General features: G+C 36.6%; 1 protein-coding gene across 1 annotated transcript in view; it reads right to left on the bottom strand.

Annotated features, from left to right (window-relative positions):
• LOC122790635 (AP-1 complex subunit gamma-1-like) overlaps positions 1–19,419 on the bottom strand; it is a 700,858-nt gene that overhangs the window by 170,040 nt on the left and 511,399 nt on the right. The window contains exons 10-11 of the mRNA XM_044058159.1: positions 10,031–10,086; positions 7,856–7,969 (exon numbers count right to left, since the gene is read on the bottom strand). Coding sequence (XP_043914094.1) covers positions 7,856–7,969; positions 10,031–10,086 — 170 coding nt within the window. The remainder of the gene's footprint in view (positions 1–7,855; positions 7,970–10,030; positions 10,087–19,419) is intronic.

Here is a 19,419-nt window from a genome sequence, read left to right as displayed (position 1 = left end):
ATATGTGTGTGTGTGTGTGTGTGTGTGTGTGTGTGTGTGTGTGTGTGTGTGTGTGTGTGTGTGTGTATACATATATGTGTCTGTGTGTATACATATACATATATGTGTGTGTGTGTGTATATATATATATATATATATATATATATATATATATATATATATATATATATATATATATATATATATATATATATATGGGTCCACTTCAAAATACTGACTTTCAAAATCCCTAAACTCAAAATACTGAGACCAAAATCTCTAAAGCTCAAAATACTGAAAACTCAAAATACTGAAACTCAAAATATTGGAAAAAAAACACAGTACAGCAACAAAACTATATTGCAGCAGAACTACATACAGAAACATATTACTCTTCTGCAAGTATGTCAGGAAAATCGTACTAGGACAGATGAGCTTTACTTAGGGTTAATCAGAGTCTCTTTAACTGATGGCAGGTGTGTACCCAAGAAGATTGAATGCTGTAATTAAATCAAAAGGTGCTTCAGCAAAGTATTAGCTTAAGGGTGTGCACACTTATGCAACCAGCTTATGGTACATTTTTTTTATTTTTCCCCTAACAGATTTGTTTGTGTTTCAATTGAATTGTACAGGTTATAGGTTATATTAAAAGTGGGAAAAGTTTTGAAATTATTTATTGTGGTCTAATTTTTTTATATCACAAAAACCTGGCATTTTAAGAGGGGTGTGTACAGTTTTTATATCCACTGTACACGCAGATTTTATGTATATGCATAAATTATGTGTATTTACATATATACACAGAAAAATGATAAAGATAAACAGGGAAAACATCAGGGATCGAGGAATAAGCCATGAAATGAGTGGTACAGACTTGGCAAGAAAATTCAGTGAAAGATTAGTGAGTTGCACAGGATGTGGAGCAGCTTTATGACTCAGGGGGCTTTGGTGTGGTAGAGGATGTAGGATCTGCAGCAGAATGTATTTCCCACATGATCCCTGATGTCGGCTAGAGACATATGAAGCAGTGGGGTATATTCTAATAGAGGATTTAGGGTGGGGTCCTTGAGTAAGCTGCAGCAGAGATGGGGCAATACATCAGCATATCCTCAACCTACTCATCCACTGGACATTACCAAGAGACACAGGGGAGGAGCATATGGGGTAGGGAATAACTGAAAAATCCTCTGGCAGACTGTGAGATGACCAGAGCACCAGGATGCCATTAGGTCCTGCAGCAGCCCCAGTCTATAGACAGTAAAGTCCGAGGGTGCTGGTTTAGGCTGGTATACCTGACAACGGACAAGGGGCACTGGGATAAGGAGCCTTAGGATGACACAAAGGGGAACCAAAAAAAGTATACAACTGCTGAAGTGAGTTGTATTTCATTGCAGATAAAGACAAGTCTGATAAATTGGTGGTGATTTATGGCTGGCATTAGGCATAAATAAACTGGTCATCTGCCATTATTTACTGATTGATTGGTTGACTGATTAAAGCACAAAAATACTGCTGCCATTGTACCCCTGAAAAAAACTGACATGTCTAAGGGAGAACTGCTGCACATAACTCAAATTGTGGGCTTTCTACTCCATTCTAAAGGCTCCCAGATTCATTGCCTACATTGTGGGTGGGATGGAAGGGAGCAGAAAGTCTACAAGATTTGAACATTGGAGTTTATGCGATGGCTGTTGTGAAAAAAACAGCACAGGGAGTCTACAAGGGAATGCTGTTGTCAGTGTGCAGCTCACTAAGGATGGCCTGGATTGTATCAAGTACATTTTTTTTATTAATCCTGGCAGGCAGGCAGATATTAAGGGCAGTAGATGAATTTACAGACTAATGTGTATTTATGTGAAGAAAATGGAATACCTTACTGCAGGTGGCTATTGTGTGTTAGTATGAAACCAAGTTGAAATTAGTCACTGTGACCATAATAATCTTTATTTTATTTGATTAAAATTAGATATTAGATGTGCACACACTTAACGTAGTTGCAGTTGCTAGGTACAGAAACTGTGTATGAAAATTACTGACCCTGCTGTTAATTATGTTAAGTTAATTAGTTATTATTCCAGCTTTGCAAGAATAATGTGCATTTGTGTGAAACAAGGTGGAATACTTTACTGTAACTACTATTTGTGTGAAACAAAGGTGGAATACATTACCATGGCTGTTACTTTCTAAACCACAGTCAGATTCATTCATTTCTTTATTTATTGAAATTTGATTACCAGGAAAGTCCAACTGGTTAGGTGCCCATATTCAGCAGAGGTCAAGGGAGAAAAGCCTCAAAGTATTACAAAACATTTTAAGAACAATAATTTTACAGTCTTTAAAAATAACACAAAAAAACAACTACAGTTTAAATAATTATATTAAATTAGGCATAATATGAAAACATTGGTTAAGAAAACATACAAGTGGCAATTACTTAATAGTTAGAGAATTTTAGCCAGTTTATAGAGAAATTAAAGTAAGCTAGTAAAATACAAACAGGAATTGTAATAAGAAGTGATAAAAAAGCAGGCTTATGGTATATTTAGAGTGGGCCAGGGAAGAGAAATTAATAAAAGTAAAGAAGTGAGTGAAGAAGGGAGAGTAAGGAGATGTAAGGTATGAATAGGTATTTGTTCACATTTAGGGATATAATTATCCTTGTGTGGAGCAAGAACAGAGCCAGCTTTTGGCTAGTATGTCTTTTAGAATGATTTTGAAGGATGTAAGGGAGGTATTGATCTGATGGATATAAATAAAGGGGTCCAGCCTCCAGGCCTTAACAACGTGGTACAAGTATAGACAACATCCAGCAGATTTGACAGGTTTGTGGACCAGGCAGGAAATTTTGGTCATTGGACTGTAATGACTGACTGTGAACATAGCTGTCTAGAATGTTATTTAGTGCCAAACAAGCAAATGGATTCTGGATACTTTTATAAGGGTAAGAGCTGTGTATGTATTAAATGATGGGGTAGTTCTGACCAATTTAGATTTTTTAGTGCTAAACAGTGGTAGGTTCTGCAAAGGGTATTTGCAGACAATTTAGCAACTTTGTTAGAACGTTGTTCATCTTTTGATTTTTGTGTTATCTGAAGGTTAGTAAGGATGGGAGTGCCATAAAGAAGTGTGGAGAGGAGATAAATAGTGGCAAGTGTAGCTTTAGTTGTGCTGGAGAGAAAGTTTTTGGCTCTGTAAAGCATCCCTAGTTTTTGGTGAGTTTTTCTTATGCAATTTTGTACATTCAGGTTGAATTTTAGATTATCATCCGCTATCATCCATAATAATTTGGTATGAGAAGTGACTTCCATGGTTGTATTATCAAGAGAGGATTTTAAATTTTGTTTTTCATTTGAGAGGGATTTGGGGAAAAAAATAGTAGCTTTTTTTTTTAGGGTTGAGCATGAGTTGTGAGTTACAAAGCCATGTTTCATTTGCTGTTAAAGCTTCCTGAGTAATTTTTTGGAGGTGTGTCATATTATCCAATGTGCAAATGAGTGTGGATTCACTTGTACACTGTACTAGGCAGGCTTGTCATGTGGATGTGTGGAGGGTGCTAGTGAGAATGTTAAAGAGGAGGGGACCAAGGATAGAGCCATATTGTCCACCATGGTGACTAGAAGGTGTTGAGAGAGGGTGCAGTGCCATTTTACTGACTGATACCTACTGGATAGATGAATCATATCAGGGTGGGTTGAGAGAGACCTACTGAGGAGATTTGAAATAGACGTTTTCTGTGACAAACTGTGTCCAAGGCTTTAGACAAGGCTAGAAATAAGTAGGAGATTAGTTTGCCATTATTTCTAGCTTGACTGACAGTATCTATATAGGTTAGAAGTATAGTGTTAGTACTACGGGAAGGATGGAAGACATGTTGTGTGAGGGATGGGAGTTCTTCCTATTGGAGACAGTTTAGCAATTGTTTTTGAATACATTTTTCAAGTATTTTGGAGAGGAAGGATAAGATTTCTATAGCTCTAAAGTTAGTAATGTCTGTTGAATTTCCTCCTTTGTACAGAGGGATAATGTGTGACTTTTTCCATGTGGGATTCCTGGCCTAACCTATTTATAAGTATTGAGATAGGGAATGCAATGTTATAAGCTGCTGTTTTAAGGTACTCACTTGGAAGATCATTAGCTTAAGTAAGGTTTTAGTTTGTTTAACAGTAGTTTTATACAGGATATGGGCACAGATATGAAGGTGAAAATGGATGTAGTGATACATGGCTGCTGGGCAGAGTTAGGATTAGATGTTGGGGAATCCATGGTTAGAGATGTTATATTATCTATAAAATGTTGTTCCTTTGGCTTTTCCCAGTAAGGGGTCGACACAGCAGAACTCCGGTCCGCTAATGATGGGCAGTAGATTTTCACAGTGCCAAGGTACCAGCTCGATACCCAACCTTCAACGAAGGCATGCACATTCATGCATGTCTTTCGAATGCCAATCAACTGTGGGGAGGACATGCAGACTCCACACAGAAGAGTTGAACTGTATTGCATTTTTGAGTGATAGGTGATTAGGAAAGGGTTAGGTTTGAAGCTATGGCCAGGATGCAACGTTTCTTGAATAGCTGTCCAGAATTTTTATGGTTGTGTTTACTATTATTCTAAAAGTTATTATAGTATATTTTTTGTCTCCATTAATTTGTTTTGTAGTATGATTGTGAAGTATTCTGAAGTTTTCAAGATATTGTGGGTTAAGCTTGGAAAGGTTATGTGTTATTTTATAAAGATGCTGTTTAAGTGGATGTGTGAGATATCTGGTTGTATAGATTGCGAGATGATCACTGAGACAGTCAGACATTGGACCAAGGTGGTATATTTGCTAGGATCTGATACTAGGATCCAGTACAATAGTAAATTTGATATCTCACTATAATGTGTGCGGCTATTAATTAGTTGAGTGAAACCAAATAAGTTCATTCAAGTTCAAGGAGAGTCACATCACCTAGTAGCATTTATTCTTGCAGAATTGTTATGGATATCCAATGTAAGATATCTTCCAGTATTGCTATACTGTCAGCATGAGGGATGTAAAGAACAGTAATACATATTTGCTCATAATTGTTTAACTTCAGGAAAGTAATAAAAAACACAATATTAAATAACACAGGTCCAAAAAAATGAGCCTTGTGTAACTCCAAGATGGATAATAAAGAGTCAGAGCATATGCCTTGTGTGAAAAAATTAGACACTGTCATTTGTAATAGCATGTCTGGCTGAAGTTTTTGTACATAATTTCAGATTAACCTGTGTATTATATGGCAGCATGACTAGCTAAGATATTGTAAATAAGTTCTTACATGTTGATTTATAATCTGTACAGAATGTTTTAAAGACTTGAACATTGTTCCTTTACATTTCTAACTGCACATATTTGTGAAGAAGATTCTAACTGCAGACTGTCTCAGAATCAGCTGATCTGCAGATGATGTAATCAGAATGTTGACAGTTGCTATGTGTTAGTTTCAGAGGATGAAAGACAGGAAGGGACTTTAGTAAACAGCTGTTGGTTGATTTTCAAAATATGAAATGAAAATTAAAACTGGAACAGTTTTGACAGTTAAGCTAGCCTATAAAAGAGCCTGCTGAAGACAGTTGTTGTTAGCAGTTGTCTGTTGTTTACTGTCCAAAAGGACTCACTGAGAACTTCAAGCCTGCCTTTGCTCTGTTGTAATAATTTAGTGTAACTCATGGACAGTGTTCTTTGGTCAGATAGGAAAATCACAACTAATCAGTTAGAGTTTTTCTAAATGTTGGATTTCTATCCTACATTATTGATTTCATTTTCCTGGTGATTGAGTTCTGTTTATTTGAAATTACTGTTTTACATCTGTAATCATTTCACTCATTGTTAAATATTTTTATTAACTTATATTGTGGCTGGTGTTTTCATTAATGATTTAACAGTGCTAATATCTGCTTTGATAACTTCCCAGGCCACTCCAAAAGCCTGGCTGTTTTAGGTCATTTATCATTTGTTTTAATATCAAGTTTTCATTATTGGACACTACTTTAAAAGGGCATGTAGGCTCTCTGATTGGCGGCAGCATGTTACCGCATTTTGGAGAAGGGACACAACTGAAAATCTGTATCGGGCTTTCCCAGAAGTGTTTGAATGTGTGAGATTTAATTTATTTAAGTGTGAGTGTATCAGGGGTCTTACACTGGGACACATTGGTCTGAAGTGTGTAATAAGGAGTTATATTTGGGATGGACAGAAGTATACAGTCCAGTTCCAGGTTATTGAGCATGTTCCTGTTGTGCTCTTAGGGGAAATTGTGAAATACTACTCCTGTTTAAGTGACGGTCACACACTGGAGTCATTAGTGAGGATTGAAGCTCCATAGTTACAGACCCTGGATAGTAGGGGACTTCACATTATTGTTGGTAGTCCAGTGGGGTACTGTCTGGAAGTCACACCTTGTATGGTTTCGCATGGTTACACAATGTGACCTATCAGTTAATCATGACACAATCTGTTTTACAAGGAATTATAGGCTTTAGTCTTGATAAGAAATGAAAGAAAGAGTACAATGATTTAAGCAAACCTACATAACCGGACCAAACAAAGACGGAGATACAGAATGGCTTACAATGAACAGTTGGTCCCTACTACCTTGTAACTGATTTATTTCTATGCCAGAGATGTTATAATCCTTAACTAACCATCAGCCTACAGTCTCCTAGTCCACTCTCAGGCTGTCTTGTCTGCCTTCTGCTAAGATGAATTCTTTCATGCCACTCTACTCTTCTTTAATGTAAGTGGTGACAGACTTCCACTCTCTGTGAAAAAAGGTTTCTCACATTGCCCCTGAGCCACATTCCTATCTACAGACAGAGTTTTCTTTTTTAGGCACATATCTTTTTTAGGCTGAAAGAAAATTCCTTTTTGGCTGTACTAATTTGTGCTAACTCATTTAAGGAAAAATAAATTATCTATAATACAGTTTAGAGGTATAGACAGAAAATTTGGAATTGTATACTGGTGTGTACACTAGCTTCCGCCTTCCAGCATGTACACCCCCCAAAAAATATACAGTATTCCATCTCCAACATGACAGAGCAGTGCATGCTTATGTACAGTACAGTTTTTCAAAATTGAACAAAAATTTTCTAAAATGACAAGCTTAAGGAAAAAATAAATCTATATTATGATAACTAGTACTCCTGGATAAAAAAAGAGATATATAACAATATTTATTACCTAGTAAAATAAAATCATGGTAAAAAGTATGGTAAATAAGCCAGGTTGTTTTCATTTTTAGTTTCCACTCATGCATACCACAATGTTACAAAACAAAGACATTACTTAAAAATTGGATGCCATGGACTACACAGCTTCTATACATGTGAGTAACAGACAGCTTTGATGGGTTCTAATTGCGCAAACACAAATGGTCATGTATACATTTGGTCCTAGGTCATATGGTTGATATAATTTCTGCAGGATCACTGTCAGCCACTGCTGTCCTGGAGAATTTCTACTTAACTCAATGTTATGCCACTGTAGAATTAGTATTATATAATTAAGGGGTGAGGGTTACCCCCCATGCACAAAAAATGCTTATTTCAATTGGTGCAAGCAGTTTGTAGGTGAACTATGTTGCAAATCAGTTATTTGTGAACACTTGGATTTTCAGTGATTGTTCATAAGAGTAGAAGTATACCAAATGTATGCCTGCCTAGATCTTTGCTATCACATCTGACAAGAGTATGCTAAGTATCTTCCCATTGGTCTTGTTAGTAGCACCACTTCCCTACTGTGCACTCTTCTCAAACTTTACTTCCTAGGGACATTACTTTGCACTTTAATTTTGTGATCTTTAACCACATAAAGAATCAGATCTTTACATCAAGATCAACAAAGGCTTACCTTTTTACTGAATCATCTTGGTCCCGCATGCAGTCCACAATGGTACCCCGGTGTCGCTGCACAGCAAGGTTGTCTGTCTGTACCATCTTGAGAAGGGAGATCAAGGCTACATATCTGTAAGAAGGGACATAAACAACCACTGTGCATTAAAATCTTCCATTTTATAAATGCCAGTCGTACATTTTGATCATAAAAGGATGTAGGAGTCAAGTGTGTGAATCCAAAATGATGTACTATGCATTAACTAAGCATGCAGATGCAGTGAAGGGACTGATTCAGTATCTAGATACCCAAGACAAACAAAATGACACATAATGACTCCTCACCACAGAGCATGCCTTCTTTTGCTTCTGCTAAAACATATCCAGGGTTGCCTAGTTTAGCTTATAGGGACATGAGGAATCCAGAAACCTTGACTTAATGGCAGAACGGGATCTCCTGATATATTGAGCCTGTCAGTTTCTCTTTCTGTAAGTTAACTCATAATCATATGTAACCACCAGTACAGCTTTCCAACTCCTACCCTAAAGTGTCATTATTTTCACGCTGCACTACTGGATTGTGTACCGTTATCCAGACATCTAGTTCCACTGATTTCAGTAGCATTTGGCATCAAAATCTTATGTCACATATGCAACCCACAGCAATGATACAAGTCAGTGAGATTCTTGACACATATGGATATGATGACACTACTTGCATTTCTTTTTAATGCAATCATCTTCTGCATAAAGATTTGCTTTCCTTGCATCAATGCAAAATAATACCAGCAGTAACACTAGCATGCACTGTCGTGTGTATGCTGCAGTCATGTCAAACATTCACAGCCTTCCCACTGAAGACGAATAAGAAAGCCTAACTGAGTGGCACACACGGATGAAATTTGGACTTTGACCCAGATGGCTTAAGAGAAACTAATGGATCAGATGCTGGAGTAGCCAGGCAGGGTAGGGTGGGAGTGAATGACTGATGTTGGGTCACCCATCCTAGGGGGTGGGGAGAAGGCAGCACAATCCTCTGCAATATCAGCACTTACCCCAGAGACAAGTGCAAAAAATGCACCACATGTGGGCTTGGGATATCCACTTGGTTCTGGCAAACGGAGTTCATATGAAAACCTTCACGGAGCATGTCAAACATACATCCCAAAAGGGGAATACAATGAAGGTCCTCACGTCTGTAATCACATAAGTCACCTACCAGTGAAAGAGATGACAGCCTATAATGATCATATCTCACCCCACAAGGGAACAAATGGGGCAATCAACTGCAGGAGGACTGATGACAGCAGGCAGTAGGGAATGAAAAGAATATTTAAAACTAGAACTAAAAATACGCTATGAAAAGTTAGTTATATTCCTGAATTTTCTGTGTCCAAAGTAATAGTCAAAGCAGCAGTTTGTTTCTGTGACAGACTCTTACCAAAATGTTAAGCAAGTGAGTGAGTGACTGACTAGTATGATTGAAAGTACAAAAAAAAACCATGCAATTTTCAGTCACTGAGGAATAAATCTGGATTCCTGAAGGCAGTTACTACATGGGTGAAACCTTCCCTTCACTAAGGTGCAGCAACCACAGGGATGATTACAACAAATAACGGAAAAGGTGTGTGGTTCCTTGGATGCAGGGTACTGGGAGCAACAGCAGAATAAACTATTTTTTGTCTTTGTTTTCTCAGCAGAAGTTATACTTGCTCTTATAATTAGAGTAGGAAAATTTCTCCAAAGTTATTCATCACCAGAAAAGTCAGCAAAACATACTGCGATTGAATCTTTGTTAAGTACATCCTGCCACTGATTTTGTTGATGTTGATGTTGATGAGGTGACATTTCGTGAACTGTCATATATCCAATGGTCTATGTTATAAATTATAGATCTTCTTAAAAATGTGGTAAATATAATAAAAAAAATGTTGTAAATATGATAACTATTCTACATTTCTGTGATAGCAGTACACTATTTTTGTTGACTTTCTAATCCCTTTAATGTCATGACATCCAGATGGCTCTGCACCCCAAAAAGTATGACATATATGTAAATATTGTTTCCAAGACAAAATGTGTATAAAATGCTAAGAATAAAAACAAAAGAGGGTATTCTCTGTTACAAAAGAACAGACGCACCCCATACCACAACAATGAGAGCACATTTAATATACAAAAGTATACTACTTACCTGATGTTCCTGTCATTATTTAGAAGAAATCGTCCAAGAATGTTCACTGCCAAAACCTAGAAATGAAAAGAGGCCACTAAATATATCAGGGAATCACAGAATAAATATAACTTAAATGTGAAAGTCCACAATGAACTCATTACCACTCAAGGGTGGATAGAAACTATTACTTCCCATAAACATTGTTTATATTTAAAAGAAGCAATATATCAAAATACAAAATTTTATTCCATAAGCTGGGAACCCTGAGATAATTTCATAAATGTAAAGTTCCTATGTTCTTGGCCAAAGACCATCCAGGAATATAGAACCCTTCACAGCAAATGCAAAGTTACAGTCACCAGCCCACTGGCCAACTCAGGTAAATGTTTTACGGTTTTGACATTTGAAGGAAGTCTGCAGCTATTCTGAGAAAAAGACTGTATGATGAATGTCTCTTGGTAGTGTAGTTTAGACTGATCATAAATCTTGTGAAACTATGCTTAAGAAATTCAGAACCAGTTTATAAATGAATCCCAAACAAAGCTTAGCGCTTTGTTATTCTAACAGTAAACATAACAGTTCTAACTCTTTATAAGCTTATATTAAAGACTATAAAGGTTTGTAGCCTAAATGTCCAGTGGAATAATTCGAGGAACTATACCTCAGTCTATGAGCTTGAGCATAAAACAAAATTAAGCTCAAGGGTAGGCCACAACAAAGTTCTTTATAAATTGTACAGATTTGTATTTTTTTACTGCTAAAATACCTAAACATTAAACCGAATACTTTGCTAGCTTTATTTTTACTTCATATAACACGACCTAAATCTTAAGCTATGCTGAATGGTAAGACCTATATCCTTTTATTTGTGAACAACTTTTAATTCTTGTAAACTTAGACTAACTGATTTTAAATCTATTTGGTGCCTGTATGCATAATGTAACATTTACATTTACTGGTGTTAAATGCTGAACCTAATTTCTTTCCCCACTCACTAACAACAGCCTTCAGGTAGGTATTTAAGTTGTAAATAATGTCATTTTTAATACACAGTGTACCAGTTTTATAGCCATCAACATATTTTGATAACCATAATCATTTTTAGAAAAGGTGGAAAACAAAAAGTTACACAGCACTGACCCTAATACTGAACACTGCGGGACACTCTTAAATATGTAATTTTAAAAGGCTGACCAAGCAACTCAATTTTCTGCTTCACAATTCCTAATTCCAAGAACTAGTTAAATTCAAAGTAATTTAAACTGGTAAAATGTCCACTATGGAGGACAAGATCAAATGTCCCAGATAATCTAGACAAGTCCAAATAAATTGCATTGACTGAGATCTCCATGTCTTCAGCTTGAGATGCTCAATGTCATATTTATTTGTTTTATTCTTACTTAAATTTGTTAACTAGGGCAGAGCAATGATCCAGAAGTACTAGGCAAGCAAATGGATATAGCTAAGGGAATGATTTTTTGAGCTGGGATACAGGATCTAAATTGCCTAGACATACTAAGGCCTTGTTAAGTTAAATTCTGGTGGCTACCAAAAAAATAATAGACAATGGAAATCAAAATCTAAACCAACCATATTTATAGTACTGAATATTGTTAACAGAGATAAGAGAACCAGAAAATAATTCTTTAGAAAAGGGTAGAGCAAATTACATGGAAAATAATGGAGATTGTAGGTGTTTTGGGTGAATAATGAGGTTTAAGTGAAGGCAGGAATTAATTAATTAACTAATTTATGCAATGTTGGATTGATTAAATTGTACAAAAGAATATATGTGATGTATAATGTTTGCCACCATGAGCAAGTTACCATGTTTTGTTTTCTTTTAGAAAACATGTAAGTTTGCCTATATCACAAGTTGCAAGTCACAGTTGCAAGTCAAGTTAGAGATCTCATTCATGAGATGTTGTTGTGAAGAGTAGGGAATTGCTGAGGAAGATTTATAATTTGTGTTGACAGTGTTCATGTAATAGGAGAACTGGTACATCCTAAAGTTGGAGAACAGCTTAAAGAAGGACAAGCTTAAAATGAACTGATCACAGCATAAACTGTCTGATCTTTTTTGTAGAAAACATTTTTGGATATGGAAACAAAGAAGAAATGACCTAAGACCTTAAAGAGCCTAATGAACTCATACATTTAAGACAGAAGAATTTAACTAAGAGAAAGTCTTTACAGGCCTTAAAGCAAAAGAAAGAATATTTCTCATGAATCTTCAAGCTATGGTAAGCGTTTCAGTTATCGAGAGTTTGATTCATACAGATATGATGAAACTACTTCCATTTTGTTTAATACAAGCATCTTATGTTGTAAAAACAGTTGCTTTCTTTGAATCACTGCATAAGAACAAACTTCAACCAGTGTGAAATTGAATATAAGTGAATTAATTTTATATTGCTACACTTAAAAAGCAAATAAATTATTACACAGTTGGTGGGAGCAAGGAATCATAATTTGTTTTGTTTATAGCTATATAGGCCTAGTAGGAATATACATTCCTTCTGGAAACAATTTAGCTGCTATAGAAGAAGTCCTTCAGTGGCTGCATCACAATATACAGGCAGCCCACAGGTTAAAGACAAGATAATTTTTTTAGTCTGTCCTTAAGTCAAATTTGTATGCAAGTTGAAACACATACATATGGTTCTTATTAAATGTCACTTAGTCGATTCCTTGTCTCAGTCTAGTATTTATTTTACTTTTCTTTGCATAGAAAACACTTTAGAAACACTTCTAAATAAAAAAAATCTTAAACATAATACTGTATACTATAGTAATAATAATAACAATACTGTAAGCACACTGCAATAACATTACCCTATGTTCACACAAAACAGTCTAAATTGGAAAAAAAAGAAAAGGATAAGAATTACTGTAAAGGTTAACACTCATTTGTGAGTTAACATTATGATAATTTTACGTATTAATTGGATGACGCAGAAAATGATCGAGTTGTTAGAGAGAATGGGCTTGATGGTGCAGAGTCAGGGTTTGATTCTGCTGCTGGAGAGAGGGTGTTTACTACTGGAGTCAATTTTTGAAGTAGGCACCAAGGGAGGTATGCCCTGCTTCACTTTTTTCCTCTTTTGAAATGTAGGTCCTTTCAGGCATTTTCTTCCAATATAAGACAGTCTCACCTATGTTAAATATTTGGGTCTGGCAAATAACCTCCCTCTTCAATAATTTTTTCCAACATTTTAGGAAAATTCCTTGCAGTACTTACATCAGCACTCGTTGCTTCACCTTGAGTTTTAATGTTACGTAAATTAGCCCTCATTTTAAAGTGATGGAACCAGCCTCAACTCACAGAAAACTGCTCGTCACATCCCCGTGCACTTGCTGCGTGGGCAGCTTTTAAATCATTGAAAAGGCTTTGTGCCTTTTTGTGCACTAATGAAAGGCTAATAGGGATATTCCTCTGATTTTGGTCTTGAGTCCAAATTAGCAATAGCCTTTCCATCTCAAGAATTAAACCACTGCTTTGCTTTGTAATAATTGTAGCTTTCACTGGGGAATGTGCTTTCACATGATTCATTATTCTTGCTTTGTCTTTAAAAATTGTTCCGATTGTTGACCGGCTGTAGCCTAATGCCTTTCCAATGGCAGATGGTGGTTTACCTCTCTTGCATTTCTTTATGTCCACTTTATTTTCCACGGTGATTGCTTTCCTTTTCTTTGACACATCACCAGCACATGCATTGGATTTACATTTTGGAGGCATGGGTCGTGACATCACCAACACAGAAGTTCACAAAAGCATCTGGCTGCAGTACAGTAGAGTACTAAAGTGGAGCTCCACAGGATACACATACAGTACAGTACTGGAGTTTGTAGCCAGATATTTTTCAGGTCTGATTGGTCAGTACTACCACTGTCTACATCTAATTAACATTTCAATACAGCTAATTCAAAGCAGTATTTCCCATACATTCCCTTGCTTTATACAAATAACAGTGCATAAAAATGCAATACAGTACAGTAGAACGTTCCAAATAAATATGCTAAACTTACCTTTTTTTAAGCTTCACTTCACATTTCTGTACTATAGGCATCACCCACAAATTTCCACTCTTTCCTGAACTTTCAGACCACTGCCAGTACCAGACCTCCTACTATCACCTATGTCCTACTGAGCAGCAATGTCATTTGCCCATTCTACTGTACAGTACAGTAACTGCTTTAATATTGTGTACTGTAGAGGCCAGCTGTCTTGACCAATCAGATTGTCAACACAGCAATCTCTTAACCAATCACATCTCTTGTTCTCTGGGAAGGCAGCAGTAACTCTTCTAATAAGATGTGCGAGCAGTTTTACAAATGTGGAAAACAGGACGAAGGAAAGTACAATGGATTTTTTTATTTTAAGGTAAGATTTTTGTAACTGTAAAGATTTTTATTTCTTTCCATGTTATTTCGGACATTGGAGCAGCCCATTCAAATCTATGGGCTGTCCACATGTCGGATGTCCATAACCCAGGGACTGCCTGTAAAAAAAGACACCATAATCTTAGATGACATAAACATATAACAAATATGTCAGCTGACCTAAAGTTATTCAGATTCTCACAGCTATTAACACTACCAGGACCCACAAAACATCTAGCAAAGAAAGTACACTAGATTAGATTATTTCAAATAAGCCCCACAACATTAATGCCACCGGCAACTTACCAGAGAGTATTAGTAACCATCTACCCACCTATACTGTCAGACAGTGGCTAAAATTTCAGAAGCAAACAAGTCTGTGATCTGCAGAATTTCAACCCTAAATCCTTTATAACAACTCTAAAGTAATATAACTTGAACTGCCTAAAAACATTACCACTAGATGAAGCAGTTACTCATTTTAATCATATCTTCCTAACCATCCTAAATAAACAAGCTCCACTCAGTAACAAAAGAGTCAAATCCATTCCAGCACCCTGGCTAACAAAGACTACTAGGCAAACAGTAGAGACCAGGCCTGGAAAACATATATAAAAAAATAAAAGTCTGTTAATGCTACAGGATTATAGATATCTCAGAAATTTCACAAAAAAAAATAAATATTTAATGATATGAAAAAAATATTTTACAAACCTACAAAATACCTACAAAAATAACCCTTAACTGTTCTGGCAGACTGTAAAGTTACTGCTAAACCCCAAGTAATCTTCTACCACCTCAACCCACCACAACTCTAAATACCCAGGTAATGCAGCAACTCAGTTCAATACCACTTTGTAAATTCTGTCTTATCACTAACCAAACAAAACTCCACATCTCACTACCAACAACAAAGTACCCCTTAAACATGATAGTGCACACACCTTAGCAATAAAAAAATATCTACTACAAATGAAACTATCCACCTTGCCAGCCATCAAATTACCAGCACAGCACCTCAAAATAGCAGTAGAGGCCACAGTATTCCCAGTGTCCACACTTATCAACAGATTCATAAAAAGAAAACCATGTCCCCAACACCTGAAAAATGTCATATATCATACCCCTACATAAAGGCGGAAATTCTACCAACATAACCAATGACCATCCAATAGCCACCCTCCCACCCCTATCCAAGATACTAGAAAAATGTATCTATACCCAGTTGCTCAAATACTTCACCAACCATAACCTACTCTCCTTAACTCAATATGGCTTTCAGCGTAATCACAGCACCACTACTGCCCTTTAACACTTTACAAACACAGTTAATCAACTCTGAAACAATGGTAACCTAGTCTGAACTGTCTTCCTAGACCTGTCCAAAGTGTTTGATACTGCCTTACACCAGAAACTCGTTGAGGAACTAGCCTCTCTAGGCCTCAATACCCCATCACTAACCTGGTTCCACAGCTACTTATTCAATAGGAAACAAGCAATGAAATGGCAGCAAGACCATTCGGATTTCCTCACACTCACAGTCGGTGTCCCTCAAGGATCAATTCTACAATGCTTACTTTTCAATATTTTTATCAATAATCTGCACTCTGCCACTAAACGAGCTACCCTGGTGCAATATGCAGATGATGCCATTCTCATCTGCTCAGCCCAAACACTAGCCTCCCTACAAGAAACCTCTTAAAAGGCCTCTCTAGCCATAGAATCCTGGCTGGATAGCTCAGATTTGCTATTAAATGCTTAAAAAAGCTGATGCTTTTCACCCCTAAAAACTACTCAAACCAAAACATCTTTTCACAGCCCATCAGCCAACAAAACAAAAATAAAATATGTCATACAAGCAAAACTCCTTGGAGTAATACTTGATGATAATCTCAGAAACAACCAACACCTACTCCTAGCCATCAAAATACAATCTAGAAATTAGGGTCCCTTATAGGACTAGTAATACCAGAAACAATAGTATATATATATATATATATATATATATATATATATATATATATATATATATATATATACTTACTTCTGTCCCTACTCTATTACTCACCCATCTTTACAAATCTTAACATAATCATGAAAAATAAACTACAGACAGCCTATAACAAAACTGCAAAATTTGCTACAAATAAACCTCAAAAAACCCACCATTGCATAGCACTAAAATGCATTAACTGGTTAGAACTTAAAAAAACATCTCAACTACCGTCAGGTTATTACCCTCCACTAGCAATGCTTCCTTCTTCAAAAAATCTTTGAGACATCTTCTCCTCCAAATGGCTATGCTCATGTGAAACTTCCTCACAAGCTATAACCTGACTTCACTTCTCTCCCACTATTCCATTGCCTCAATAAAATAAATACTGTTTGACTATACTAAAATTATTTACTGTGAAACTTGTCTTAGTATTATACTATGCTGTGTTTACTATTCAAATGTATGTATTGTTTAAATCATTGTACTGCTATGTTAATGTATGTTTTATTCACTGTTTGAACTACTCTAATGTTTGTATTATTCTTTGTGGAGCTTTTCTCCTCAGGCCTCCACTGAAAATGGGTACCTGTTGGCCCAGTGGACCTTCCTGGTAAACAAATGCAAATAAATAAATACAGTCCATAAACTCATAAAACCCCTTGGAAACATGCCCAGCTCTAAAAGAAACACTACAAACCTATACCACTAATCAGGCCCTACGATCCTACAATAAAGCTTTTCGACAGTGCAGGGGACTCACTGCACTCCAATCAGGTAGCAAAAATCTGGAACCAAACCCACCCTGAAATAAGACTGGTAGACACACTGCATGTCTTCAAAACATCACTCAAGAAACACCTGCAAAATAACTGGTTGTGCTCATGCACTACCCGAGGCAAACTTCCCTCTCCCACTTAATCTAAACTCTACCTTCAAAGTTACACCCCCTTTACTTACCCTTTCTGTACCCTAATCTTATACATGTAAACCTATATCTCTCATTAAGAAATATCACTATATATTCTCCCTCAAATGTCATTTATACTATTTTTCTACAGAATGCCACTCCACCCTTTACATACTTTCTCTCCTTCAAAATTTCCATTTCCCAGATAACTTCTACTACCTCTATTTTCTTTAATACAGCTCTATACAAGCTCTCTACATCAATCTACATAATATTTCATATTTCTACCTCTCCTATTCACTTCTACCTCCTGCTAAATCCCTTGCTGCCTCTGCTACCCTTCTCCATACCTCTGATGGACAGTGGCCACTACATCGAATTCCACTTCACCGACACGACAGAATATCGACAAATGAAGAGTCGAAGTTTCCCGCACAGTAAGTTACTATTTGGCCATCCACCTGAACTTTGCCCTGTACCCCCATGGTAGTGTGTTCTCAGAGATGGAATATTAAGTTGGGGGGTGTGGGTGGCATAGCCCCCCACATTTGTGTAGTCAGTTTAATGGCAGTTTTTCAGTTCTGGATGGCCAAACGGTAACTTACCACATGCAGGAAACTTCGGCTCTTCATGTTTTGCTGTGTCGGTGAAGTGGAATTCGATGTAGTGGGCTGTTGACGTATTAAAGGTAACCCATTATGTAATGTGTTTATCTGTATAATTTCTCTGTAACCAGGTACCTCATGAAAAAAATGTATTTCCTTAAATTCATAGGCTATTGTATGTTATATAATGTGCTCTAGATGTATTCACATAATTGTGTTTTCATGTAAACTCAATGTATTTTACAAGATGTCATTTCTAAATGTACTTGCCTAATATATTCTCGGAATATTTGGGTCCTATAGGGACTGCTTGGTTTATCAGACTATACAGGACCAACCAACTTAATCAATAAAAAAAGAGACTCTTTAGTGCAACCCATATTATTCAGTAAATTTAGTTTGGTGTAACCAAAATGTAGTACAAAAATGACTTCCGTTTATTGCAGTTACAGCTCCAGTAAAGAAAGGTGGGGTTAGCATACAATACTGCATCGGTGTTACTTGAAAGGAGCGGTACAGCGTATAACTCTGCATATGTCTCACCTAATAATTTGCATTAATTTATTTTAGTTTCCCCTTTACTCTGCTAATTCAACACTGCAATTGTCTTAGCAAATAATCTGCAAAAGGCATTTTATTTGATTTTAATTAGCTTCCCATTTCTTCTTCTAAGTCCATCAATACTAAAACAATTACTTCCTCCCCCATATTACCAGTCTTTTTTGAGTTAATCCAGTCTTGGAAAAAATTAGTATCAGCAACTCAAACTAAATGTAATTATCTTGTTGCAGATAACAATGCAAGTTCTATGATGCAGCCCTTCTGAATCTAGTCACAACAATAAGGGATCCAACTCCTCCAAACTCACCTTATTTCTACCTAAAAACATAATTTCTGGAATATTCTTGGATTAAGAGCTTTGATTCCATCAGTCAAGAAGTTTAAAAGGTTTAAGGAATTTGCAAGATGCAACTTTCCCACCATACTTATCAAGGTCCACCAGCTTGCGCATAATCATATGACCATCTTCCTCTCCATTAGTTCAAAGACAAACCCAGTGAAATCTTAATAAGGGGTCAAGCTAAAGCAGGTGTCACACAAACCTTACAGAACCACTTTATTAAACTGTTCAAAGCCACTCAAGGCCTCTGTCAATCTGTCACACACACACACACACACACACACACACACACACACACACACACACACACACACACACACACACACACACACACACACACAGTTTAATCTCCAAGCTGCACTTAGTACATTCACAGAAACTTAATAAACTATAGGCCAACCTCAAGTAGACCAAGACACCCTATCAACTTCTTAAGGCCTTGCAAATGAATTTGTATAATTTGCCAGTGAAGGATATACCTTGGGGCAGTAAAACAATCCCTAGCTGTCATCAGTCACCCTTCACAAACAGAAAAGCAGACAGTAAGATCCAAGACACAATCTTGAATGCTACTGCCTGCAGCTATGACAATGTAGGAAAATGACTTAAACAAAC

Source organism: Protopterus annectens, chromosome 16.part0, assembly GCF_019279795.1.
Source record: "Protopterus annectens isolate FY-2018-M chromosome 16.part0, PAN1.0, whole genome shotgun sequence".
In the NCBI taxonomy this organism is placed as follows: Eukaryota; Metazoa; Chordata; order Ceratodontiformes; family Protopteridae; genus Protopterus; species Protopterus annectens.
Note: the sequence above shows the minus strand (reverse complement) of the source record. Positions and strands in the feature narration are given on the sequence as shown.